A 27403-nucleotide genomic window follows, 5' to 3' on the forward strand; every position below is an offset into this window, starting at 1 on the left:
AACTCAGCGGGCCAGGCAACATCTCCGAAGAAAGCAGTCTGAAGAAGGGTGCCGACCCGAAATGTCAGCTATCCTTTTTCTCCAGAGATACTGCCTGGCCCGCTTAGTTACTCCAGCACTTTGTGCCCGCATGAAGTGGACCTCCTGCCGGGTTTATCTGAGCGGGTAACATCTGATTACAAGCGGTGAATGATGGAAGTTGTGAAACTGAACTCAGGAGTGCTGAGATTTCTGGGGCGATGAATCTAAGCGGCAGCAACATAGAGACAGTGATGCTTCTCTCAAGCGCTGGGTGCAAGTGGGGAACACAACGGGCCCCCATTGCTACCTCCTCCCGCTCCCTCTTACCTCCATGAGACTCTCGTGGGGCTTCTTCAGATCCAGGAGGTGCAAGAGACCGATGATGGGCAGACAATGGGGTTCCGGGGGCAGGTTGAGCGCTCCATGGCACTTAGAGCCGCGGCGAAAGTAAAGGAGGAGCAAGAGGGAGAGGGCGCCGAGGATCAGTAAAGTGGCTGCGTCCAGCGGGAAGGCGCGGCCCAACGTCATCTCTGGGCTCCCCTTGACTTCTCGCTCCTGTCAGCGCCCCAGTGCAGGGTCCCGGGCCGCAGTGTCTCTCAGCTTGAGCCCCACTCGCCTCTGTTTAAACCCTCCTCCTGAAACCTGAAAGTTAAAGGTGTCAGCGAGGGCGGGGCGACGAGTGAGGAGCCGCCTCTTGGCTGCGGATTCAGTAAAGTGGCGTCAGGGCAACTAACGTTGGTGGCAAGTGGGAGAGAGCCGCACTCAGCTGTCCCCGGACACTTACTCAGTGTGACCGTGAAACCAAAGCACTCAACCCCGGCAACGTTCAACAGGCGATGCTGTCTGCGGCAGGGTCAAGGGCCTGCCCCACTTAGGCGACTGTTTAGGCGAGTACAAGAGACTCTGCGCTCGCCTCATGATCGCCACATGGTCGCAACATGTCCGCTGGTGGTCTCTGGCCAGTCTCCTTCCTGGTCGAGAGGAGTTCCCACATTCTGGGAACCTCAGTGCGGTCGCCGTGGAGAAAATTGATACTTTTGCAGTCGTAGGTGCAGTGGTAGTGGGATCGCCATGGCATTGTAGGTAGTCCAGGTAGCCGTAGGTAGTTTTAGTTAAGGGCCTGTCACACTGCGGGAACCTAATTTGCAAGTTTAGAAGAATTTGCGCTCGACTCAAACTCGCAGCATGGTCCACACGTGGTCCTAGGATGTCACTGTAACTCTCCTTCATGCTCGAGGGAAGTTCCCACATGCTCGCAGCCTCGGTTTGGTCGAGGAAAATTATTCAGCATGCTGATAATTTTCCGCAAGTAAAAATTGGTCACCATGGTTCTTTTGAACACGTAGTGCAGTGGTAGTGGGTCGCTATGTTGTTATAGGCAGTCGAGGTAGCCGTAGGCATTCTCCTTTGCTGACTCGGCATTTTAATTGGCTCATTGGAGTTTTCAGAACAAAGGAAAACCGACCGGTAATGTTAAATGCCCGCTAAACTTTTATAAAAGTTGTCTGGCTTCTTAAAAGTGTCTCCACTCCTTCTCCCCACTTCTCTCCTCTTCCCTCCCCTTTTCTACCACTTCCCCACTCTCTAAAGGACTTACCGTACACTGTGCCAGCCATCTTTTACCTTCCAGCTCATCGCGAGTCTGAATTTCAGACATAGCTCCCCCGCTTTCCCTGGCCCCCCGCTGTGTGTGTGTGTGTGTGTGTGTGTGTGTGCGCGCGCGCGCTGACGGTCGATCCAGCACGTGGTTTCATCACTGACTGTGGATCCAGCTCGAGGTTTTTCAGGCGAATGCCCTTAAGCTTGAAGGTCGAAGACAGTTGCTGCAAAGTCGCGTTAGTAGAACAGGCCCTTTAATCTCCTTTGCTGACTGGGCATTTTCATTAGCTCATTGGTAATGTTAAATGCCCGCTAAACTTCGCAGATGGGTATCTCTGGCTTATTAAAAGTTGTCTGGCTTCTTAAAAGTGTCTCCACTCCTTCTCCTTGGGAAAAGTGTTCTGACTGTTTCTCACTGTTTACCCTCACAACTACCTGTACGGATTGAATATCCAGGAAATCTTTGAATCCTAAATCCTTCAGGGGATCTTTGGTCATTAAGTAAATGCAGAAAAAAACGAAAATCAAATACTGGAAATGCTCCACAGGTCAGGCAGCATCTGTGGAGTGACGAGCAGGATTCTAACTCCTTCTCCACAACTGGGGAAGAAGCGAAAGCTGGTTAATTTCAGCTTACAGAGAAGATGGGAGAGGGAGAGGTATGGTAAAGGGAATTCATATGCAAAGCCAAGGAAGGGGGAAAAATCTCCTCTTATAGAAACAAGGAATGGAGCAAGTATGGGGGAGAGAAGGAACTGCCCAAGATCCAAAGCATACCACCTCATCTGTGAAACACGGTGGTGGGGGTGTTATGGCCCAGGCATGTTTGGCTGCTGAAGGTACTGGCTCACTGATCTTCATTGATGATACAACAGCTGATGGCAGTAGCATAATGAATTCTGAAGTGTACAGACACACCCCCTCTGCTCAAGTTCAAACAAATGCCTCAAAACTCAATTGGGAATTCTACAGCAAGACAATGATCCTAAACATACTGCTAAAGCAACAAAGGAGTTTTTCAAAGCTAAAAAATTGAAAATTCTTGAGTGGCCAAGTCAATCTGAACCCAATTGAGCATGCCTTTTATATGCTGAAGAGAAAACTGAAGGGGACTACCCCCAAAACAGGCATAAGCTAAGGATGGCTGCAAAACAGGCCTGGCAAAGCATCACCAGAGAAGACACCCAGCAACTGGTGATGTCCATGAATCGCAGACTTCAAGCAGTCATTGCATGCAAAGGATATGCAACAAAATACTAAACATGATTCCTTTCACTTACATGACATTGCTGAGTCCCAAACATTATGGTGCCCTGAAATGGGGGGACTATGTATAAACACCGCTGTAATTTCTACATGGTGAAAACAAAATGTATATAAATAGCCTTTATTAAAATCTGACAATGTGCACTTAACCACATGTGATTTTTTCTATTACAAATCTCAAATTGTGGAGTACAGAAGCAAATAAATGAATAATGGGTCTTTGTCCCAAACATTATGGAGGGCACTGTAAGATGCTTTTGAAGGCAGATGGATATACGGTACCACATTCCAAAGAAAAACAATTGCCACATAAAGATCTTTTCTCACAGATTTCCTTTGCCAAAAAATGTTTATTCTGTCAAAGGTTGTGTTGACATCAGCGACGCACAGCACACACGTTTTGATATTTTGGGAATGATGTGATGCCCACACCAGACACAAGCTCCAGATTGTTCACATTCGGGGGGACTTGAAACCGGAACTTCTGTATCAGAGTGGTAAAGAACAGGAAGAGCTCCACCCTGGCCAGGGTTTCTCCAGCACAGGCCCTGCGTCCTGCAAAGGCACAAACATGTCAACGTTGCTCCACTAGATCCAAAGTTTGATTAATTCATCCATCAAAACATAGAAAAATAGGTGCAGGGTAGGCCATTCGGCCCTTCGAGCCAGGACCGCCATTCAATATGATCATGCTGATCATCTAAACTCAGTACCCCGTTCCTGCTTTTTCTCCTTATCCCCGGATTCCTTTAGCCCTAACAGCTAAATCTAACTCTCTCTTGAAAACATCGTGAATTGGCCTCCACTGCCTTCTGTGGCAGAGAATTCCACAATTTAACAACTTTCTGGGTGAAAAAGTTTTTCTTCATCTTTGCCCTAAATGGCCTACTCCTTATTCTTAAACTGTGACCCCTAGTTCTGGACACCTCCATCATCGGGTACATTTTTCCTGCATTTAGCCTGTCCAGTCCTTTAAGAATTGTACATGTTTCTATAAGATGCCCTCTCATCCTTCGAAATTCCAGTGAATACAAGCCCAGTCAACCCAATATACAGCATGAAATAGGCCCTTAGGCCCACCAAGTCCACGCTGACCATAAATCGCACGTTCACATCAGTTTTATCTTGTCACATTCACTCCCTACACACTAGCAGCAATTTTACAGAGGGCCAATTAATCTACAAACCCACACAACCAGAGCACCCGTAAAAAACACATACGCAGTCAAAGAGAGATTGTGTAAACTCCACGCAGACAGCAACCAAAATGAGGATTGAACTCGGCTCTCTGGCGCTGGGAGGCAGCAGCTGTACAAGTAGAGAAACCGTGCTGCCCTTGAATAACATTCACTCCAAACTAATTAACTAATATTTTTCTCATGGTAAAGCAAGTCCAATAAGAGCCATTTTAACTCCCCTTCCCAGTCCCATACTCACCTTTCTGCCCTTGCAACGTTTTCACTCAGAGGGTGGTGGGTAGATGGAACAAGCTACCAGAGGAGGTAGTTGAAGCAGGTACTATTACAACATTGAAAATACACTTGGACAGGTACATGTATGTGTGGGTGGATAAATATATAAAAAACACACACACACATACATACATGCACACACACACACACATATATGTATATGTATTTATATATATACCAAACTTTTTTTTATTATATCACTTGCGGAGTGCTGTGTTTAAATATTCAGTTGTGCTGCTACAAGTAGAAATGTAATTGTTCTGTCTGGGACGTATGACAATAAAACCAAAGATGTCCAAGAATGGAGAAACATCTTACCCATGGAGAAAGGAGCAAAAGCATCTCTCTTCACAAACTTCCCATCAGCATCCAGAAAGTTGGAAGGGTTAAAGGCTCTCGGGTTTTCCCACTGAGTTTTATCGAAAAGTACCGAGGTCAGTAATGGGATCACGAGAGTGTCCTGAAAATATAATTTACAATCGCTGTTGTTATTCTGTTTGAAAAGCATTGCTGAAAATACGTCCACTGAAGGGGAATTAACAATCTTGGCAGCATTTCCACTCTTCTACCCCTTACACATCTCCAATTTTCATCACTCTGCAAGCATCTTCACCCTCAGTGACATTAACCTCTAGAATTATTTTCCTAAACCTCTGTCTCTCTTCCCATCACTCATCTTAAAGATGGTTCTTCAAACCTATGTCTTTGTTCGAGCTTGCCCGAATATCTCATGAAGTGGCTCAGTGTCTAACTTTGGCAGGTAAAGTTCCAGAGACACACCTAGGAATTTCTAACCACATTTATTTTCCATTTATTAGTTCCAGAATGTGGGCATTGCAGCAGGATCAGGTGGTATTGCCCATGCCCCCTGACCTAAGGAGGTAGTGAGGAGTCAACCACTATTGTGTGGATTTTAACACAAACTGCTGATGCTGGTTTAAAAAAAACCCACAATGTGCTGGAGAACTTAGTGGGTCAAACAGCATATCTGGATCACATGGCATATGTGATGCTTCAGGTTGGGATCCATCTTCAGACCCAGTCTGACGATAGATCTGAGAAGGAACTTGAAGAAAGGTCTCGACCCGAAACATCACTTATCCATGTTTCCATAGATGCTGCCTGACCTGCTGAGTTACTCCAGTACTTTGTATTTTTATCTACTATTGTGTTAATCTGGTCATACCAGGGATAAACAGCAATTTATTTCCCTTGGAAAGGCACAGTTTCTTCTTCTTGGCTGCTCAACCCCCGGCTTGAGATCTAACTATTCCTTTGGTTTATCTTTCATTCGCAAGAAGAAGTAGAAGACACCCAGTGTGTCGGGAGTGCACTGTTAAAGTGAGATAACATAGAACTTGTGTGAACGGGTGATCAATGGTTGGTATGGACTTGATGGGCCGAAGGGCCTGTCTCCATGCTGTTTCTCTAAGCTAAATTAATTATGGGCATCAGTGAACTAGGTGTGTCTTTAAGTGACCCACTATCTCAGCGTCATCATTACCTGAACTATCTTTTATTCCCATTTAATCACTGATCTTTAATTATTCTTCAGCTCCGTTGCAAATTGTACCAATGTCACAGGAGACAACACACGCTGCTGCTATTAATCCTGTACATTAACCGCTGTGTGGCAATGCACATGGGAATAACTCCTCATGATCCAGCCCTTTGACTCATATAACACATAACATTACACCAACTAGGGCAGCACGATGGCCACCCTCTCAATACCACTCCATCAATTCACCTCCAAAAGCACACAATACACTAGAACCTATCCTTATCCTTATAACTATAAAACGCTGATCTTGTATGTGGATGTGTGTGTGTGTATTTATTTGTTTGTGTGTTGTCACATCTTCTCGAAAAAAACGACGCGCTAACAGTAAAACTTTTACATATTCGGGTAGAAATTTACCCCCTGGTAAATCACCTTATCTGAGAATTTTGTGCTACATTTCGTGAGTTATTAAATGTTCACAAATCTGATCACACTTTGAAATCAAAAAGCCTGCTTTTCGCCTGCCGTCTTCTCGCGCTTCATCTGCTCACACTGCGAATGACGTCACCCCCCCCCCTTCACCCCTGCCTCCTCCCCCATTATGCAAAAGTCGACCCGTCATCTGACGACCAAAGATCATAGCTGAAGACTGCGCTGTGAGTGAAGAACGAGCAAGTTGGGCACTGCACGAGAGCTCTCGCGTCCGTCTCTAGTCGATCCCTCTTCCCCTCCTCCTCTTCCCCGTCCTCCTCTCACCCCCCCCCCCCCCCCGCCTCCTCTCCCCCTCCTCCTCCTCCACGACCCCTTCTCTCCCCCCTCTCTCTTCCTCCCCCTCCCCCTACCCCCCTTTCCCCCTAACACCTCCCCCCTACACCTCCCCCTCTGCCCCTCTCTCCCCCCTCCCCTCCTCTCTGCCCTCTCCCCCCTCCCCACTCCACTCCCCCTTCCCTACTCCCTCTACACCACTCCCCCCTCTCTAACCCTCTCCCCCCTCGCTCCCCCCTCCCACCACTCTCTCCCCCCTCCCTCCACCCTCTCTCCCCGCCCCTCTCCCTCCCCTCCCCACCTCTCTCTGTCTCTGCCCCTCTCTCTCTGTCTCTGCCCCTCTCTCTCTGTCTCTGCCCTCTCTCTTTACACCCCACCCCCCTCCCTCTCTAGACGCGCTTGTGAGTTGGGGGGCGGGGATGGGGTAAATGGAGGCAATTAATAATATTAATATAATATCATGGGGGGTGGTTAGTGTGAGTGGGGGGTAGTTAGTGTGTAGGTGGAGGGTGGTTAGTGTGTGTGTGACACTGCAGGCCACCACCTCCCCTCGCAGCCGTGCGTTGAGGGGACGTGACCCAACGGGTCCCACTTGGTCTAGTTATTATAACTATAAAACTCTGATCTTGGATGTGTGTGTGTCTGTGTGTATTTATTTGTTTGCGTGATGTCACATCTTCTCGAAAAACCTTTTACATATTCGGGTAGAGATTTACCCCCTGGAGTCCGAAATCGCCTTATCTGAAAATGTTGTGCTTTATTTCTTATTAGTGAAAATCTTCACAAATCCGATCAAACTTTGAAATCAAAAAGCCTGTTTTTCGCTGATGACGTCACAATGGATCTGCCTGCCTGCCGTCTGCCCGCGCTGTGAGTGACTCGCCCGCTCGGCTTGGGCCCTGTACCCGAGTACCCGAGAGCTCCCTAGAGCTTGGGTCGACGCAAGCTCATGCCTCGGCTTGGATCGATCCTCGGCTCAGCCCAGGCCTCCCCCCCCCTCTCTCTCCCCCCCTCCCTCCCTCTCCCCCCCCCCCTCTCTCTCTACCTCCCCCCCACCCCCCTCTGCCCCCACCTCTCCCTCCTGCCCCAATTATTCAAAAGCCGCTTCCTGCTCCCTTGTTCAAGACTCTGGCGGAGATGAACCCGCCCCCCCCCCTTCACCCTCTACCCACCCTACTCCCCCTCTCACCCACCCCTCTCACACCCTCTCCTCCCCAGCTCTCCCCCTCTCCTCCCCGCTTCCTTCCCCCTCCTCCTTCCCCCCCCCTCTTTCCCCCTCTCTCTTACCCTCCTCCTCCTCCCCTCCCCATCCCTTCCCGCCTCTCTCTCCCCCCCTCCCCCTACCCCCCTCCCCCTCCTCCCTCCCCCTCACGCCATCACCCCCTCCTCTCTCCTCCCTTTCTCTCCCCCCCTTCTCTCCCCCCCTTTCTCTCCCTTCCCCACAACCCGCCACCCCCACACCCCCTTCCCCTCACCCACCCCAACCCCCCCTTCCCCACACAACCCCCATTCCCCACACCCCCCTCCCCCACATACCCCCTCCCCCACAACACCGCCCCTCCCCCACACCACCGCCCCTCCCCCACACCACCGCCCTCCCCCACACCAACCCCCTTCCCCACACCACCCCTCCTCCCCCACACTACCTCCCATCCCCATGAGTGCTTGGAGCCACTGAGTGTGACAGGCACCAGGTCTTGGAGCCAATGATTGAGTCTGAGGCTGGGACCTGCAGCTGGTGAGTGCTGTCGGAGACGGAGCTGCTGAGCCCATACACCACCCTCCCAAATACCCCCCTCCCCTACAACTCCACTCCCCCACACACACTCCCCTCCGCCACACATCCCCCTCTCACACCCCCCTCCCCACACACCCCCCCTTCCCCACAACATCCCCCCTTCCCCACAACACCTCCCCCCTCCCCACAACATCTCCATTCCCCACAAAACCCCCCCACCCTCCCCACACCACCCTTCCCCACACCCCGCCCACCCCCCCTTCCTCGCACCCCACCTTCCTGACCCCACCCCTTCCCCACACCCCTCCCCTTCCCCACACCCGCCCCTCCCCCACACACCCCCTTCCCCGACACCCCATCCTTCCCCCACATATCCCGCCCCTCCCCCACATCCCCCCCTTCCCCCGCACTCCCCCCTGCCCCACACTCCGTCCCTCCCTCCCCCACACTCCCTCCCTCCCTCCCCCACACCCCCTCCCCAGAGTGATGGATCATTGCTTTGGGGGAACGGGTTGTATAGGGGGACCAAGTGAGTGGTGGAATGTTGCATTGGGGAATAGGTTGCGTTGGGGGGGGGGGACCAGGCCTCCCGTGTGACTGGGACCCAACAGGTCCCATTCAGTCTAGTATACATAAAACTCTTATCTTGTCCTCTTCCAGTTTGCGTTGTTTTAAAATTTGCTTACGCTGTTTTTAAATTTGCGCAAAAACGGTACCCGATAGCGCTGCTATTTTTCGCCACCTTACTCGCCATTCTCCTGCACTGCAAGTCCAACAAGATTTGTTCCAATTGGTGGAATAGTACAAACGTTATGAAAGTTTTAAAATTTAAAAAAATGCCGCTACCTGCACCCGCTGTCAATCACCAGTGGCGAGGAGAATAAAGCTGAAGGAGCGGAGTGAGCAGAGTGTGTTGAGCGAGTGTGGGGAGAGAGCAGCGTGCGGGCTGCTTCTGCGGGGGCCAGCACGACAAACTAGGAGCCGCTGAGTGGAACTGGGAGCCGCTGAGTGAAGCCAATAGCTGAAGGTGCGGTGTGAGCAGAGTGCGAGCTGCATCAGCGGCGACCACCCCTCCCCCCACATCCCCCTTCCCACACCCCCCCCTCCCCCACACACAGCCCCCTCCCCCACCCATATACCCACACCCCACTCCCCCACACAACCCCCTCCTGCACGTCCTCACCCCACGCTCTCAACCCACATCCACCCCCCTGCCCACACACACACGCCCACTCCACTCCTCCCCTCCCACAGCACACCCGCCTCCCCTCCTCTCCTCACACACATGAATGGGGGGGGGGAGTGAGTGCTGGAGATGAGGGGAAATGAGCCGCATCTGCGCTGTTAGGGGCTATGGGTGAGTGGTGGAATATTGTTTTGGGGAATGGGTTGCTTTGGGGGACCATGCCTCCAGAGCGACTGGTACCCAACGGGTCCCATTTAGTCTAGTGTTACATAAAATTGCACAGATAAATTTATGACTCTAAGACATCAACAATCCACTTCCTCTCTCCCAGGAGTAAATATCCAAATATCAGGAGCCAATGAGCCACCCACTTCCCTTATTTACCTTTGGGATGAAATATCCTTTAAAGTTTACGTCCGCTGTTGTTGAATGCAGGAGGTTCATTGGCGCAATGTTGCCAAATCTCTGGACTTCATGGATCACCGCGTTGGTGTAGGGCAAACTCGTCCGATCTTCAGCTCTGGGCGACCGTTCTGACCCAATGATGCTGATGATTTCCTCGTGAACTTTTTCTGGAAACCAAGGGCATCGTTAAAGCACTGGGCGGCAGGGCTAGAGTTGGGATTCACACACGGGACGCACAGTAATCAATCAGACCGCTCCTCACCCTGTACGTGGGGGTACTTCATCATCAGCAGCATGGCCCAACGAAGTGTGGTGGAAGTCGTCTCCATCCCAGCACCAAACAGGTTGACTGCTGTGAATAACAGGTTGTTTTCATGGAAATATGTGTTTGGATTACCCGACTCCTGCAATAGATTAACAGAACAAAGATCTGGAAATTGGGTTAGGACCAGGAGTACACACCAGAAGCCCTCTCGCCCAACTCTTTGGGATAAGGCAAGATTCTGATTGCAAACTATTTTGGATTGTAGAAACCGATCTTTGTCAAAGCTTAACAATTAATAAATGTTCTGTGTCAAGTATAATTATTAAACATTATTTGAATATCTTTAATTTCACAAGCAAATAAATGTACCGATGTATATAGATTTAATGTATTTATTGGATTTAGTAAAATTTATAATTGGTTTGGATATTTTGTTTCCTAGAATATACAATAGTACAGCACAGAAACTGGTCCTTCATCCCAAAATCTCTATGCCGAACATGATGCCAAGTTAAACTATGTTCCTCTGCCTGCATGTGATGCATATCCCTCTGTTCCTACATATCCATGTGCCCATCTAAAAGCCTCTTGAATCCCTCTCTTGTATCCGCCTTCACCATCATCCAAGGCAGCAGGGTCCAGGCCCCCACTGCTCCCTGTGGGAAAAACTTGTCCGCACATCTCCTTGAAACTGCCCTCACTCACACTAGTTATCGAGTCGTAAAGTCATACAGCATGTAAACTGGCCCCTCAATCCAACTTGGTCACACTGACCAACATGTCCCATCTACACTGGACCCACGTGCCTGGGATTGACCCATATCCGTCTAAACATTTCCTATCCATGTACCTGTCTAAATGTTTCTTAAAAGTTGGGATAGTACCTGCCTCAACAACCTCCTCCGGCAGCTCCTTCCATACACCCTCCACATTTTGTCTAAAAAAGTTTCCTCTCTGGTTCCAATCTTTCCCCACTCACCATAAACCTGTGTCCTCTGGTTCTCGATTCCCCTGCTCATTTTATCTCAATTTCCCATCCACTCGCTACACAGGAGAGGCAATTTTACAGAGGCCAATTAACCTATAAAGCCAGGCATCTTTAAGATGTGGGAGGAAACCGGAGCACCCGGAGGAAATCCATGCGGTCAGTGGGAGAACGTGCAAGGTCCACACAGACAGCACTCAAGGTCAGAAAACCAGGTTCTCTGGCGTTGTGAGACAGTGGCTCTATCAACTGTGCCATTGTGCCACTCAAAAGAGTGGAGATGCCAGGGATTGAACCTGTGGCCTCATCCATGCAAAGCATGCACTTGAGCTACATCCACTGCCGATATGTTTTATGTTCGATTAAGCCAGTTGTTGCAGTGCGTGTTTGACCGTAATAGCTTCACAGTTAAGCATAGTCGAATAGTCACAGTTTATTTTTAGCTGGGATCTTTTACAAATTCTACTTCTAAAGGGGAGGCATGCAGTCCATACCTGGAGCTGTTTTAACAAGAAGGCATCAATAAAGCTCCTTGGGTCATTTGCATCTAGTTTCTGATCATTTTCATTCACAATGTTTTTGATGAATCCAATATTTAATTGTGCATTTTGCAACATTTTCTTGTGTGAACCAGGAAAAAATCCCAGTATGGGAAATGCATTGTAGAGCTATAAAATAAAATTATTAGTATTAACAGCGCAGCAAGCAATTGCTAGGCAATACTTAACACCAAAGATAGACACAAAATGCTGGAGTAACTCAGTGGGTCCGGAGGCATTTCTAGAGAAAAGGAATAGGTGATGTTTTAGGTCGAGACCCTTCTTCAGACTGACAGGGAAACTGGAGTTATGAAAAGGAACAGAAAAGATCAGAGTCGGCTACAATGGTCCATTGCAGGCTGTGGATGAGGTGATAACGAGGATATACGAACAGTAAAACTAGCAGGATGACCAGGGTGGGGGAGGAATGGAGAGAGAGGTAATGCAAGGATAGCGAGATAAATCAATATTCGTACATCGCGGGAACACTCGTACAATTCAGTTGTTACGTAAATCGGAAACAGAAGTGTTACTGAGCATGGGTAAATACTTACGGTACTCTGTGGCAGCCGTTTACTTTCCTCTTCATCGCGCAGACAGCGCTCCTCCGCTTTCCCTGGCCCCCACCTTCGCTATGTGTGTGTGTGTGTTTGTGTGTGCGGTCGGTAGATGCAGCTCGCGGTTCGGTCGTTCCAGCTCGTGGTTTCAACGCGCCTGGTCGACCCAGCTCGAGGCTTTCCAGGAGAGTGCCCTCGAGCTTGAAGGTCGAAGGCACTCTTCTGGACTCGCCGATTAGGTCGCCCAATGAAGAGACTACAGGGGAGTACCGAAGCAGAGACCATGGGGGAGCACCGAAGCAGACCCCATGTGGAGAGTCCCAAGACAGAGACCACAGGGGGAGCTCCAACGGGGAGAACACGGGTGGTGCTGTCGCAGTCCATGGGGAGAGCTCCGACGAGGAGTCCAGACGGCAGCTCTGTTGCCGGGGGGGATCCACGGGGGAGGGGGGGGGGGGGTGCTCTAGCATGGAGATCACGAGGCTAGCATCCAGGAGAACAGCTGGCTAGCTTGTAGAAACGGCCTCATGCGACGGCATTCGTGCACTGCTACCGAGACACGCAATTCAGAATTAAAGCGAAGGGCTTAAAGAATTGCTTATGTAAGTGCAAGTTTACGTCAGTCCCCTATTACGTAAATCAGGAAGTGCCTGTATTTGCAATCAAAGAGTAAGATGAGATTTACCTGCACCATCGGAGATCCAGCAAGTTGCACATTTTCATTCACTCTCTTCACCAAACTAATGAACCTTTCATCATCGTAATCAAATCTGTCACCAAAAACTATTGCGCAGATTATATTGGCCACAGCACTGTTTAACTGGATGGTTGGATTAAATTCTTGGCCTGCAGAAATACACATCGTTCACAAGTTAGTGTCAACAGTGTAATTCAATTGATATTAATGTGATCCTCTGATCAGTCTCTTTTTATTGAGGTCTGGCTCTTATTTCAGTGGCAAGTTTTACATGATATTTTTAATGCAGCAATCAGCCAGTTCCGCAAACAGTCAGACTAAAGTGTGACGTTGACTCAACGTGGAAGTTGCTGCCAAACTGTGCAAAGATGAACAGTGAAATCTCTATCCAACCACAAACCACTCTTTGTTTGGGTAATGAGGAAGGATTAGTTAACAATCTTGTTGTGCAAAACCCCCTTGGGTAACAGTGACCATAATATGATAGCATTCTGCATTAATATGGAGAGTGACATGGTTAATTCAGAGACAATGGTCCTGAACTTAAAGAAAGGTAACTTTGATGTTATGAGACGTGAATTGGCTAGGATTGACTGGCAAATTATCATTTGACGATGACTTTAAAAGGTTGATGATGGATATGCAATGGCAAAGATTTTAAGATCGTATGGATGAATTACAACAATTTTTGATCCCTGTCTGATGTAAAAATGAAATGGGGAAGGCGGCTCAACCGCGGCTAATGAGGGTAATTAAGAATAGTGTTAAATCCAAGGAAGACGCATATACTATGAAAGTAGGCATGCAGGTGCAGCAGTCAGTGAAGTAAGCGAATGGTATGTTAGCATTCATAGCAAAAGGATTTGAGTATAGGAGCAGCGAGGTTCTACTGCAGTTGTACAGGGTCTTGGTGAGACCACACCTGGAGTATTGCGTACAGGTTTGGTCTCCTAATCTGAGGAAAGACATTCTCGCCATAGAGGGAGTACAGAGAAGGTTCACCAGACTGATTCCTGTTGATGTCAGGACTTTCATATGAAGAAAGACTGGATAGACTCGGCTTGTACTCACTAGAATTTATAAGAAACTTACAACATTCTTAAGGGGTTGGACAGGCTAGATGCAGGAAGATTGTTCCCGATGTTGGGGAAGTCCAGAACAAGGGGTCACAGTTTAAGGATAAGGGGGAAATATTTTAGGACCGAGATGAGAAAAACATTTTTCACACAGAGAGTGGAGAATCTCTGGAATTGTCTGCCACAGAAGGTAGTTGAGGTCAGTTCATTGGCTATATTTAAGAGGGCGTTAGATGTGGCCCTTGTGGCTAAAGGGATCAGGGGGTATGGAGAGAAGGCAGGTACAGGATACTGAGTTGGATGATCAGCCATGATCATATTGAATGGCGGTGCAGGCTCGAAGGGCCGAATGGCCTACTCCTGCACCTATTTTCTATGTTTCTATACTGTAAATTCGCCAGAGGAAGCAGCAAATCAGAGGACTGGGATAAAATTAAAATTCAACAAAGAAGGACAAAGGGGTTAATTAAGAGGGGGGAAATAGAGCATGAAAAAAAAGTTTGTGGGGAATATAAAAACCGACTGTAAAAGCTTCTATAGATATGTGAAGAGGAAAAGATTAGTGAAGACAAATGTAGGTCCCTTACTGTCAGAAAAGGGAATTTATAATGTTGAAAGGAAGGACAAACTTTATTTTGCCTTCCATCACAGTGAGGAATGTGTAGGAGTCACTGTGGTGGATGTTCATGTTAAAATGTGTTTTTGAGTCTGTTGCTTTTAATTGTATGACTGACCTAGCCAGTGAAATTCCTCGTATGTTGTAAAACATACTTGGTGAATAAAATCTGATTATGATTATGAACCAAGGAAATGGCAGACCACTTAAACAAGTACTTTGGTTCTGTCTTCACTGAAAAAGACACAAACAGTCTCCCAGAAATACTAGGGGACCGAGGATCTAGTTGGAGGGAAGAACTGCAGGAAATCCACATTAGTCAGGAAATGGTTTTCGGTAACCTGTTGGGACTGAAGGCAGATAAATTCCCAGGGCCTGATAGTCTACATCCCAAGGAGGTGGCCGTAGAAATCGTGGATGCAATGGTGATAATTTTCCAATGTTCTCTTCACTCTGGATCAGTTCCTGTGGACTGGAGGGTAACTAATGTAACCCCACTTTCTAAGAAAGGAGGGAGAGAGAAAACTAGGAATTATAGACCAGTTAACCTGACTTCGGTAGTGGGGAAGGTGCTCGAGTCGTTTATTAAAGATGTTGGAAAGCAGTGACGGGATCGGTGAAAGTCAGCATGGATTTATGAAGGGAAAATCTTCTGCAATTGTTTGAGGATGTAATAAGTAGAATGGATACAAGAGAGCCAGTGGATGTGGTGCATCTGGACTTTCAAAAAGCCTTTGACAAGGTCCCACACAAGAGATTAGTGTGCAAAATTAGAGCACATAGTATTGGGTGTAAGGTATTGACATGGATAGGGAACTGGTTGGCAGACACGAAGCAAAGAGCAGGCCTTTTCAGAATGGCAGGCAAAGCTAGTGGGGTGCCACAGGCTCAGTGATGGGACCCCAGCTGTTTACAATATATATTAACAATTTAGACAAAGGAATTCAATGTAACATCTCCAAGTTTGCAGATGACACAAAGCTGGGTGGCAGTGTGAGCTGCCCGGAGGATGCTCTGAGGCTGCAGGGTGACTTGGAAGGTTGAGTGAGTGGGCAGATGCATGGCAGATGCAGTATAATGTGGATAAATGTGAGGTGAACCACTTTAGTGGCAAGAACAGGAAGGCAGATTATTATCTGAATGTTGTCAGATTAGAAAAAGGGGAGGTGCAACGAGACCTGGGTGTGATTGTACATCAGTCACTGAAAGTAAGCATGCAGGTACAACAGGCAGTGAAGAAAGCTAATGGCATGTTGGCCTTCATTTGAGTTGAGGACCAAGGAGGTCCTACTGCAGTTGTATAAAATTCTTAAGGGATTGGACAGGCTGGATGCAGGAAAATGTTCCCGATGTTGGGGGAGTCCAGAATTAGGGGTCACAGTATAAGAATAAGGCGTCGGCCATATTGGACTGAGATGAGGATAAACCTTTTCTCCCAAAGAGTTCTGAATCTGTGGAATTCTCTGCCAAAGAAGGTAGTGAAGGCCAATTCACTGGATGTATTCGGGAGAGAGTTAGATATAACTCTTAGGGCTAACGGAATCAAGGGATATTGGGAGAAAGCAGGAACGGGGTGCTGATTTTGGATGATCAACCGTGACCATATTGAAAGGCGATGCTGGCTCGAAGAGCCGAATTACCTACTCCTGCACCTATTATCTACAATTCTAAAATGTTGGAGTATCTCAGCGGATCAGACAGCATCTCTGGAGAAAATAGATGCTACCTGACCTGCTGAGTTACTCCAGCATTTTGTGTCTATCTTCTAGTAATTGAATGGTTGAATAGGTATTTCTTGGATTCTTTAATGCACATCTTACATTACAAATGATTAGAAGTAGGCAGAGGAGAATTGATCATTTTGCCTCTTCATTTAGAATACAATAGAATAGAATAGAATGCATTTTATTGTCATTCAAACAGCTTGGTTTGAACGAAATTGCATTTTCTACAGTCTTAACATTACAAAAAACCCAAAACACACACTTAACACAGTTTACACAAACATCCATCACAGTGAATCTCCAACACCTCCTCACTGTGATGGAAGGCAAAAGTCTTATCTCTTCCCTTTGTTCTTCTCCCGCGGTCCACCAGTCCAACTGCAGCATCGAGGCGACTGGGGCTCCGATGTTAAAGCCCCCAGCTGGCGATGGTAAGTCCCGCGGCCGTTAAGCCGCGCCGGGCGATGTTAGGCCCCGCTCTAAGTCATTTAACCCCGCGATTCCGGCGGGAGAAGTTGCCGTTGCGGGAGCTCCGAAAAGCAGTCTCCCATCAGGGACCTACGAGCTCCCGATGTTACCGTCCACCGGGTCTGTGGCTGGAGCCTCCGAAGCTCCGAAGTCGGGTCATAGCCGTGCGCCACCACAGCTCTTCCCGTTCCGAAGACGGCCTGCTCAGCGATGGCAGGTCCGCAGGCTCCGAGATTGGAGCCCTCATGTTAGTTCATGCCGGAGGCCACCGCCAGCTCCACGATGTTAGGCCCAACGACATCGGAGACCCGACAGGGAAAAAGTCGGGTCCCCGTACAGGGAAGAGGTTAACGGTTTCCCCCACCCCCCACATATACACAGCGAAGAATATAATAAAAACTAGAGTCAAAACATACATTTAACGAAACAAAAATAAAAAAAAGACTAACGGACTGCAGTCGAGCCACTGCCGTTAGGCACCGCCACACCACACCACCTTAGACTCACCTTCGTACGATTCAAACATTTTTATTAGGAAATGGGTTTCTTCAATGATTTTATCTTCGATAGATTTCTTGCCCATTCCAAAGTCTCTCAGAGTGGATATGGTGAATCTTCGCATCTGCTTCCACGATTCCCCATGACCAAAGATGATGCCTGTAATTAAAACCGTCAATGTGACAACTTGTCAAAGCAACTTGCAACCAAGTCAAAGGTGAACTTCACCTTTAAATGGCAAAATCTAGATGGAAAACAATGATTCAAGAGAGCAAGATTTGTTTTACTGAGGCAGAGAACATACAACATCGAACAGTACAGCACATCATCCATAAGACATAGGGGCAAATTTAGGCCATTTGGCCAATCGAGGCTATCCTGCCATTCAATTGTAGCTGATCTATCTTTCTTTCTCAACGCCTACCCTTCTGCATTCTCCCCAGAACCCCTGACACCCTGCATCCGCTGTTCCAGTTGTCAACTTCTCTGCATTGGCAAGACCAGGCGCAGGCTTGGAGATTGCTTCGCCCAACACCTCCGCTCAGTTCGCACTAACCAACCTGATTTCAGCTTGTTAAATTTTGCTAATACTTCCTTTTCCTTTGCTTGGATAAGAATGAGAATAAATAATGGAACGTTCAGGACCGTGCTAAGATCCAGCCAGACAAGACAGGCCGAATGGTCTCAAATGTTGAAATATGAAAGTTTCGATTCATTCTCAGTCTGTGCAACACCTGGAAAGTGTGACAAATATAATCAAAATGAGAAAAATAGGTATTTGTTAAAATAGTGGAAAAGTTTATTAGTTTGTGAAACAATCTTACATTAAATCACCAAGTAAATGGTTTCATGTATTGTGTGATTAAATTAAGCACAATTTGCAAAGGATTGGCTACCAATCTCAATTAAAGAATGGGTACACAAAATTGCTGGGGAAACTCAGCGGGTGCAGCAGCATCTATGGAGCGAAGGAAATAGGCGACGTTTCGGGCCAAAACCCTTCTTCAGACTGATGGGGGGTGGGGGGGGGAGAAAGAAGGAAAAGGGGAGGAGGAGGAGGAGCCTGAGGGCGGGCGGATGGGAGGGTGGGAGGAGACAGCTAGAGGGTTAAGGAAGGGGAGGAGACAGCAAGGGCTAGCAAAATTGGGAGAATTCAATGTTAATGCCATACGGTCGCAAGGTCCCCAGACGGAATATGAGGTGCTGTTCCTCCAATTCCCGCTGTTGCTCACTCTGGCAATGGAGGAGACCCAGGGCAGAGAGGTCGGATTGGGAATGGGAGGGGGAGTTGAAGTGCTGAGCCACCGGGAGTTCAGGTAGGTTATTGCGGACTGAGCGAAGGTGTTCGGCGAAACGATCGCCCAACCTACGCTTGGTCTCCCCGATGTAAATCAGCTGACATCTAGAGCAGCGGATGCAGTAGATGAGGTTGGAGGAGATACAGGTGAACCTTTGTCGCACCTGGAACGACTGCTTGGGTCCTTGAATGGAGTCGAGGGGCGAGGTGAAGGGACAGGTGTTGCATTGACGAGGGAGTTGCGGAGGAAGCGGTCTTTGCGGAAGGCAGACATAGGGGGAGAAGGGAAGATGTGGCGAGTGGTGGGGTCACGTTGGAGGTGGCGGAAATGGCGGAGGATTATGTGTTGTATTTGCCGGCTGGTGGGGTGAAAGGTGAGGACCAGAGGGACTCTGCCCTTGTTGCGAGTGCGGGGATGGGGAGAGAGAGCAGTGTTACGGGGTATGGATGAGACCCTGGTGTGAGCCTCATCTATGGTGGCGGAGGGGAATCCCCGTTCCCTGAAGAACGAGGACATTTCCGATGCCCTGGTATGGAATGTCTCATCCTGGGAACAGATGCGGCGTAGGCGGAGGAATTGGGAGTAGGGGATGGAGTCTTTACAGGGGGCAGGGTGGGAAGACGTGTAGTCCAGATAGCCATGTGAGTCAGTGGGTTTGTAATGTATGTCGGTCAGGAGTCTGTCCCCTGCGATGGAGATGGTGAGGTCAAGGAATGGTAGGGAAGTGTCGGAAATCGTCCAGGTGTATTGGAGTGCCGGATGGAAGTTGGTGGTGAAGTGGATGAAGTCAGTCAGTTGTGTGTAGGTGCAGGAGGTGGCCCCAAAGCAGTCGTCAATGTAACGGAGGTAGAGGTCGGGGATGGGGCCCTGGTACGTCTCGAACAAGGATTGTTCAACGTACCCGACAAAGAGGCAGGCGTAGCTGGGGCCCATGCGTGTGCCCATAGCTACGCCTTGTGTTTGGAGGAAATGGGAGGAGTCAAATGTAAAGTTGTTGAGGGTGAGGACCAACTCCGCTAAGCGGAGGAGAGTGTCAGTGGCTGGGTATAGGTTGCTCCTCTGGTCGAGGAAGAACCGGAGGGCTCCGAGGCCATCCTGGTGGGGGATGGAGGTGTAGAGTGACCGGACATCCATGGTGAAGATGAGGGGGTGAGGGCCCAGAGAGTGGAATGCGTGGAGGCGGCGGAGAGTGTCTGAGGTGTCTAGAACATAGGTGGGGAGGGATTTGACCAAGGGGGATAGGATGGAGTCAAGGTATGTGGAGATGAGTTCGGTGGGGCACGAACACGCAGAGACAATGGGTCTACCGGGAGAACCGGGTTTGTGGATTTTGGGGAGAAGGTAAAAACGGGCCGTGCGGGGCTGGGGAACGATGAGGTTGGAAGCTTGGTCGGGCAGGGCGTGGGAATTGATGAAGTCGGTGATGGTGCTAGAAATGGTGGCCTGGTGCTCGTCAGTGGGGTCATGGTCCAAGGGTAAGTAGGAGGAGGTGTCCGAGAGTTGGCGCGTGGCCTCAGCTTTGTAGAGGTCGGCGCGCCAGACTACCACGGCACCTCCCTTGTCGGCTGGTTTGATGACCCAATCTGGGTTTTTGCGGAGTGATTCAATGGCAGTGCGTTCAGAGGGGGAAAGATTAGAGTGAGACAGGGGAGTGGAGAAGTTGAGGCGGTTGACGTCGCGACGGCAGTTCTGAATAAAGAGTTCCAGAGCCGGGACTTTATGAGGGGGGTTCCACGAGGAGGGGGTGCGTTGGAGACGGGAAAAGGGGTCATCATTGGGGGGCGAGGACTCCTTCCCATGGAAGTGCGCTGTGAGGCGGAGACGACGGTAGAAGCGCTCCAAGTCATGGTGGGCGCGGAACTCATTGAGATGGGGACGGAGGGGGACAAAGGTAAGACCTCTGCTGAGGACAGACCGTTGGGTGGGGGAAGAGGGGGAGGTCGGGGGGGAAGGTGAACACCCGGCAGGGGTGGGAGTTGGGGCCAGAGGGAGGCAGGTGGGTAGACTGGGGACGGGGCGATGTGTGGGGGGGGGGGGGGTTGTGGGTGTTGGAGGAGTGGTGGGTCGTCAGGGGGTGGGGGGGAGAGGGCTGTAATGTGGGTGGGGAAGAGCAGGGGTGACATGGTTGGGGGAGGGGGATGGGGGAGGGTCAGTGGAGCAGCCACTGAGGTTAGCAAGGCTGGGCAGGCGGGCGCTAGGACCCAGTGGAGTTAAGTCCATGAGAGTGGGAGTAAGCAGCGTGGAGGCTGCAGGCCCAGTGCAGAGTCCAGGCAAGGCGACGGCTGTGGGTTGCTGGAGGGGGGTGGAGTGGCGCGGCGCGGGTCACCGGACACGATGGTCGGAGTCCAGTGGCGCGGGTCAACGGACCCGATGGTCGGAGTCGAGTGGCGCGGGTCACCAGACCCGATGGTCGGAGTCCAGTGGCGCGGGTCACCGGACCCGATGGTCGGAGTCCAGTGGCGCGGGTCACCGGACCCGATGGTCGGAGTCCAGCGGTGGTTGAGTCGGGGTCCGCGGGCGATGCGTGGGTGGTCCCGGTGGGCGGAAGGTCGGCGGGTCGGCGGCGAGATGAATCGGGTGCGTTGCGGCGGCCATGTTGAGGAAGCCCCGGTTCGGCGGCGATGTCGGGTAGGTCGGGTCCGGCGGCGATGTCGGAGGAATCGGCGAGGGGGAGAAAGTCCGAGTTACCGTAGAAGCTGCGAGGCTGGGCGTCATCGGTCGGCAGGTGTGGGTCGGCGGCGGCATCGATGTGGAGGTCGGTGAAGGCGGCGTCCCGGTGAGTATGGAAGTCGCTCCTACTCCTAGTGGCCAAGATGGCGTCGCGGGACTCGGGCAGGCGATGCGGGCCAGAGTTGGGGCCCGGAGTCTGCGGGCGGTCGAGTCGCGGAGTGTAGGCGTTGGGAGCGGCCTGGAGTCGGGATAATTTAAGGTCCTTAGTGGAATTAAGGTAGGCCAGGAATTTTTTATTAAAGAGGTGGCTCTTCCGGTGGATGAAATACAGCTGGGGTCCGTTGCAGGTCTGGGTTAGTGAGGCCTGAAGTACAGGGAGTGTCGATGTGAGGTCCTGTTGGTGCCGGCGCATCGCGACCAGGGTGGATCTGAGTGCCCGGTTGGAGAATTGCTGGGTATGCCGGTGGATAGCCAGTCGGTACTGATGGTCCGGTTGGGGTCCGAACTGGGAGGTAGGGAACTGGAGCTGGAAGCCATGGGGTATGAGATGATGGCGCAGGCAGGCCCCGAGGAAGCAAATGTGGCTGTGGTATCGAGTCTGGGTAAGGATGTGGTCGTACAGTTGGAGGGCAGGGGGGATCACAGAGGGTGTGCAGTTAGAGAGGAGGTTGTGAAACTGTCTCCGGAGAGAGGAGGAGAACTTCTTCAAAGTAGGCATACCTTGAGGAGATATCGCAGTGGAGTAGACAAAGTGTTCAAAAGGGAACTGCAGATGCTGGAATATCGAAGGTACACAAAATTACTGGGGAAACTCAGCGGGTGCAGCAGCATCTATGGAGCGAAGGAAATAGGCGACGTTTCGGGCCGAAACCCTTCTTCAGACTGATGGGGGGTGGGGGGGGGGGGAGAAAGAAGGAAAAGGGGAGGAGGAGGAGGAGCCCGAGGGCGGGCGGATGTTGTCCAATGTCCTTTAAAGTTTTACAGCATAGAAAAACAAGCCTCCGGCAAAACTCCACTTAACGGAACCAAATGAGGATGCAACCAAATATTATCAAGGGTTCAACGACATTGAAGATGAGAGTTACCATGACCCTTTGTTATGACCTCAAATATTGGGATGCGACCTCCTCCTCCAAACTCATCGGGATGGTTGATGAGAGCATCCTTCACGGTCTCGTAGCCGGTCAGGACCACAGCCTTCATGGTTCCAAGCTTGATGCTGAAGATTGGGCCGTACTTCTCAGACAGCTTAAACAGGAGTAACAAGATTCCATGAACAATTAATAACTTATCTTCATTTTATTATATTATTAGTTCATTGGATAAGGCACTGTGATGGGCCTGTCCCACTTCGGCGACTTTTTAGGCGACCGCAGGAGACTATGCAGTCGCCACATGCTCGCGGATGGTTGCCGGAGAGTCGCCTTCATGGTCGTGAGGAGTTCCCGCATTCTGGGAACTAGTCGGTGCATGTGACAATAAACCAATTAAAACTAAACTAAAGAGCCACCGGATAGAACTTCAGTTGCTCTGGTAGAACACCAGCATTAACACGGATGGGCTGAATGGCCTCCTTCTGTGCTATAACCTTTCTGTCATACCAGGTACACTGTAATATCCACGCAATATATCTAAATTAAACAAACTAAACATAGAGTTGTTGAGTAATGTAGTGCAAGTCGTGTACATAGTTTTCTAGAAAGCTTTTGGCAAGGTGTCACATAATAAGCCTGTCAGCGAGTCCGCATCGACTAGCAATCCCCACACAGTAACACAAGCCTACACACACTAGGGACAATTTACACTTATTCAAAGTACACCGACAAACCAGCACGTCTTTGGAGTGTGGGAGGAAACTAAAGGTCTCCATGAAAACCCACGCGGTCACGGGCCACAAACTCCGTACAAACAGCACCCATAGTCGAGATCAAACCCGGGTCTCTGGTGCTGCAAGCGCTGTAAGGCAGTAACTCTACCACTGCGCCATCGTGCTGCCCTATAGGTGAGATAAATGGGGGAGAGGTAGTTTGTGGTGAACATGTTCTTCAGACTGGAACAGAATTGGTGTTGGGATCATTTTATATTTTGATAATTATTAATGTCTGAACTTCGAAGTGCAAACCACAATTTCAAAATGTGCCAATGATGCAGAATGAGAGGGTGAATGTTTAAAGGAGATGTGCGAGCGAAGTGTTTTTACATAGAGAGTGTTGATCACATGGAATGCACAGCCATGTTGGTGTTGGAGACAGGTACGATAGTGGCGTTTCTGTAAGGCGCATAGAAATACAGGGAATGGAGGGATAAACATTACATGCAGGCAGTGGAGTTTAGTTAACTTGGTATCATGTTCGGTCCTGATATCCAGGGCCGGATTTATGTATAGGCTTGACAAGCTTAAGCTTAGGGCCTCGAGATCTAGGGGGCCTCCGGCCAAGGCAGAACACCTGCCGTTCAACTCTGGGAGAGCCCCCCTCTCTATCTCTCTCTCGCTCTCTCTCTCTCTCGCTCTCTCTCTCTGTCACGCTCAGTCTCTGCCCGCCATCCTTATCTGTGTCCAGGCCGCCGGGCTCCGCTCTCCACTTGTTCCTCATCCGCCGGCACGGCAGGCCGCCTTGCACATGCGCATTGCTGCGGCCAGCACGTCCTCCCCCTGCACATGCGCACAATCACGGCCCGCACATCATCGGCCGCCCTGCGCATGCGCACTGCCACGGCAACTGGTCGGCGCTGGGCACTTTCTCCCTCGCTTTGAATTGTGGGAGATTTGGCCGCCATTGCTGTCTCGCCGCAACTGCTGAAAACCAACGCAGAATCACTCCCTGACACTGGATCAGGAGTAATTCCCTGGAGTGACTCTTGCTTCTGATTTCCTGGTCCTCCATAAATATTCCAAATGGAATTTAAACTGGAGGTGGTAGAGGGCTGAACAATAACAGCCTATTGCATTTTATCTGTTTATTTATTGTGTATATATATGGTCTATGGTATATAAACACGCTGAACTTTTATTTCCTGTTCTGTATTATGTTCACATATTCTGTTGTGCTGAAGCAAGCAAGAATTTCATTGTCCTTTGTGTATAAGAAGGAACTGCAGATGCTGGAAAATCGAAGGTACACAAAAATGCTGGAGAAACTCAGCGGGTGCAGCAGCATTTATGGAGCGAAGGAAATAGGCAACGTTTCGAGCCGAAACCCTTCTTCCTATTTCATTGTCCTATCTGGGACACATGACAATAAAACTCTCTTGACTCTTGACTTGGACTTAAGCAAAAAAGGGTTCTTGGGGAAAAAAGAGGTACCTTAAATTTAGTTGCATCTGGTTGGGTAACTGTGGTAGGGTGAAGACTATTCCATGCTTTAATTGTGCGGGGGAACTCCATGGAGCGGCCAGCAACTCAGGATGGAAGAAATTGGGTGATGTTTCGGGTAGGGACCATCCTTTAGACTCCCTCTGGTTTTAGTGTCTTTAGTTTAATTTAAAGATACAGTGTGGAAACAGGCCCTTCGGCCCACCGAGTCCACACCGAGCACTGATCACCCGTACACTAGTTCTTTCCCACACATTAGCGGAGTAAGTCAAGAGTCAAGAGTGTTTTATTCTCTCACGTCCCAGTTAGAACAATGAAATCCTTACTTGCAGTTGCACAACAGAATATGTAAACATAGTACTCTGTAAACAATGTTATAAACGAGAAAACAAAATGGTGTATATTTATATACGAATATATAACTATATAATATATATGTGTGTGTGTGTGTGTGTGTGTGTGTGCGTGTGTGCGTGTGTGCGTGTGTGCGTGTGTGTGTGTGTGTGTGTGTGTATAATATAATATATACACACACACACACAATTTCCCTCCTGGGATTAATAAAGTTCTATTGTATAGTATCGTGTGTGTAATAAGGAACTGCAGATGCTGGTTTAAAAGACACAAAAAACTGGAGTAACTCAACAGGTCAGACAGAATCTCTGGACAAAAGGAAAATATTACGTTTTGGGTTGGGTCTGAAATAGGTTCCTGCACACCTTTGGAATGTGGAAGGAAACAAGAGCACCCGGAGAAAATCCATGCGATCAAAAGGAAAAGGAGCAAACTTCATACAGATAGCACCCATATTCAGGATCAATTCCGGGTCTCTGGCACTTTTAGGCAGCAACTTTATGGCCAATGTACAGCCCCATAGTCTTGAACTTAATTAAAACGACAAGTGTAGCATTTCCTGCGGTTGCAAGGGAAAGTGCCAGGAGAGGGGGTGGTTTGGGTGGGAAGGGACGAATTGACCAGCGAGTTACGGCGGGTGCGGTCTCTGCAGAAGGCCAACAGGGGAGGAGATGGGAAGATGTGGCCAGTAGTGGGATCCCATTGGTAGACAAAAAAGCTGGAGAAAATCAGCGGGTATCTGTGGAGCGAAAGAATAGACGACGTTTCGGGTCGAGACCCTTCTTCAGATTGATGTCGCGGGGGGGGGGGGGGGGGGGTGACATGAAAAAGAAAGGAAGAGGCAGAGACAGTAGGCTGTGGGAGAGCTGGGAATGGGAGGGGGAGGAGGGAGAAAGCAAGGACTACCTGAAATTAGAGAAGCCAATGTGCATACCGCTGGGGTGTAAATTACCCAAGCAAATATGAGGTGCTGCTCCTCCAATATGCGGTGGGCCTCACTCTGCCCATGGAGGAGACCCAGGACAGAAAGGTCGGATTCGGAATGGGAGGGGGAGTTGAAGTGTTGAGACACCGGGAGATTAGGTTGGTTATCGAGGAGGAGGAGCCATCTTGGTGAACGGCTGCTAGCCAGCAGCCGTCCATTTTAAATTCGTTTTTTTTTAATAGTTTTTAGTGAGTCCTGTTTTTGGTTGTAGGGGATATGGTCTTTTTAATGTGGGGGGTAGGTGTTAACTTTATTTCTAGGTCCCTACCTGGTCGGTGTGGCAGCCTTTTCTCCGGGCTGCCCGTCGACCCGTCCTCGTGGCCTACCAGCGGGCTTGGAGCGCCGTTTCCTGGCGGGGACCGCCCAGCACCTCGGCCTCGGCGGCGGCACAGCGTTGAAGCGCTGGAGCGGAGCGGGCGATGCCTTGCCTGGGTCGCCGCGCTGGAGCGACGCGCTGGACCGCCGAGAGCAACATCTCCGGGCTGCGGGTCTGCGGAGCGGAGAGGCGGCGGTGCGGAGAGGCGGCGTGCGGAGAGGCGGCGCCGACTTTTTCATCGGGAGCCTGGGAGTTCCAAACCGGCGCGGCCTTGTCGGCTTCGGCAGCCGCGGGCTCCAACCAGGAAGTGGCCGTTCCAGGTGGCCCAGCCGCCGAAAGGACTCTCCCGACGCCAGGGCAAGACCACCCGGTGAGAACGGCCAGGGACATCGGGCCTCCGTAGAGGCAATTGCGGTGGCCTCAATAGGCCTGACTTTGGGGTGAACATGGGGTGGGGACTGGACATTGTGCCTTCCCCCACAGTGGTATCCATTGTGGGGGGATGATTTTTTTGTCTAATTTGTAGTCCTGTAGGTCTGTGTCCAAGATGGCTGCCGTGAAGAGAGAGTGAACGCTGGCGCGCTTTGGCTGCCGCTGCTCTCTCTTCACACTGTGTTTTTGATTTTCTGTTTTTGGATTGAATTCTGTTTTTAATTTGTGTCTCTGTGATGTCTTTATTACTTGTTATATTCCGATTATATGTTATTCCGATTACTATGTAAGGTGTCCTTGAGATGTCTGAAAGGCGCCCATTAAATAAAATTTATTATTATTATTATTATTGCGAACTGAGTGGAGGTGTTGTGCAAAGCGATCGCCAAGCCGGCACTTGGTCTCACCGAGGTTGATCATACGCTGAATAATCCAACCACATTTTTGTTTGGAAGTGGAAAGAAATAATAGAAATTGCATTCATTGCAACGTGTAAAAAGTGTTGAGATACTGTATTATAATTTTGCTACATGTCATTGTGGTATATATCATGTCTTGATTGGTGAATATGTTTAGTTTGTGGCTTTATTTGAAGCAGAAATAATATGTGAGTGCTTCATTGAGCATTATTCCGACTGGTAACTACGCACTTCG

The 27403-nt window shown here is 49.7% G+C and overlaps 1 protein-coding gene across 4 annotated transcripts in view; it reads right to left on the reverse strand.

Moving 5' to 3' along the window:
* LOC116985656 (cytochrome P450 2K4-like) overlaps positions 1 to 27403 on the reverse strand; it is an 80194-nt gene that overhangs the window by 43249 nt on the left and 9542 nt on the right. The window contains exons 2-9 of one of the 4 annotated variants that reach the window (XM_033040525.1): positions 22435 to 22597; positions 17391 to 17540; positions 12988 to 13148; positions 11701 to 11874; positions 10219 to 10360; positions 9936 to 10123; positions 4677 to 4818; positions 3076 to 3441 (exon numbers count right to left, since the gene is read on the reverse strand). In XM_033040525.1, the coding sequence (XP_032896416.1) occupies positions 3263 to 3441; positions 4677 to 4818; positions 9936 to 10123; positions 10219 to 10360; positions 11701 to 11874; positions 12988 to 13148; positions 17391 to 17540; positions 22435 to 22597 (1299 nt within the window). In that variant the 3' untranslated portion in view covers positions 3076 to 3262. Of the gene's footprint in view, positions 1 to 3075; positions 3442 to 4676; positions 4819 to 9935; positions 10124 to 10218; positions 10361 to 11700; positions 11875 to 12987; positions 13149 to 17390; positions 17541 to 22434; positions 22598 to 27403 lie in introns of those variants that run through there. The other 3 variants (XM_033040527.1, XM_033040526.1, XM_033040529.1) reach the window with 3 other exon arrangements.

The sequence above is a fragment of the Amblyraja radiata genome, chromosome 22, assembly GCF_010909765.2.
Source record: "Amblyraja radiata isolate CabotCenter1 chromosome 22, sAmbRad1.1.pri, whole genome shotgun sequence".
NCBI classification, from domain to species: Eukaryota; Metazoa; Chordata; class Chondrichthyes; order Rajiformes; family Rajidae; genus Amblyraja; species Amblyraja radiata.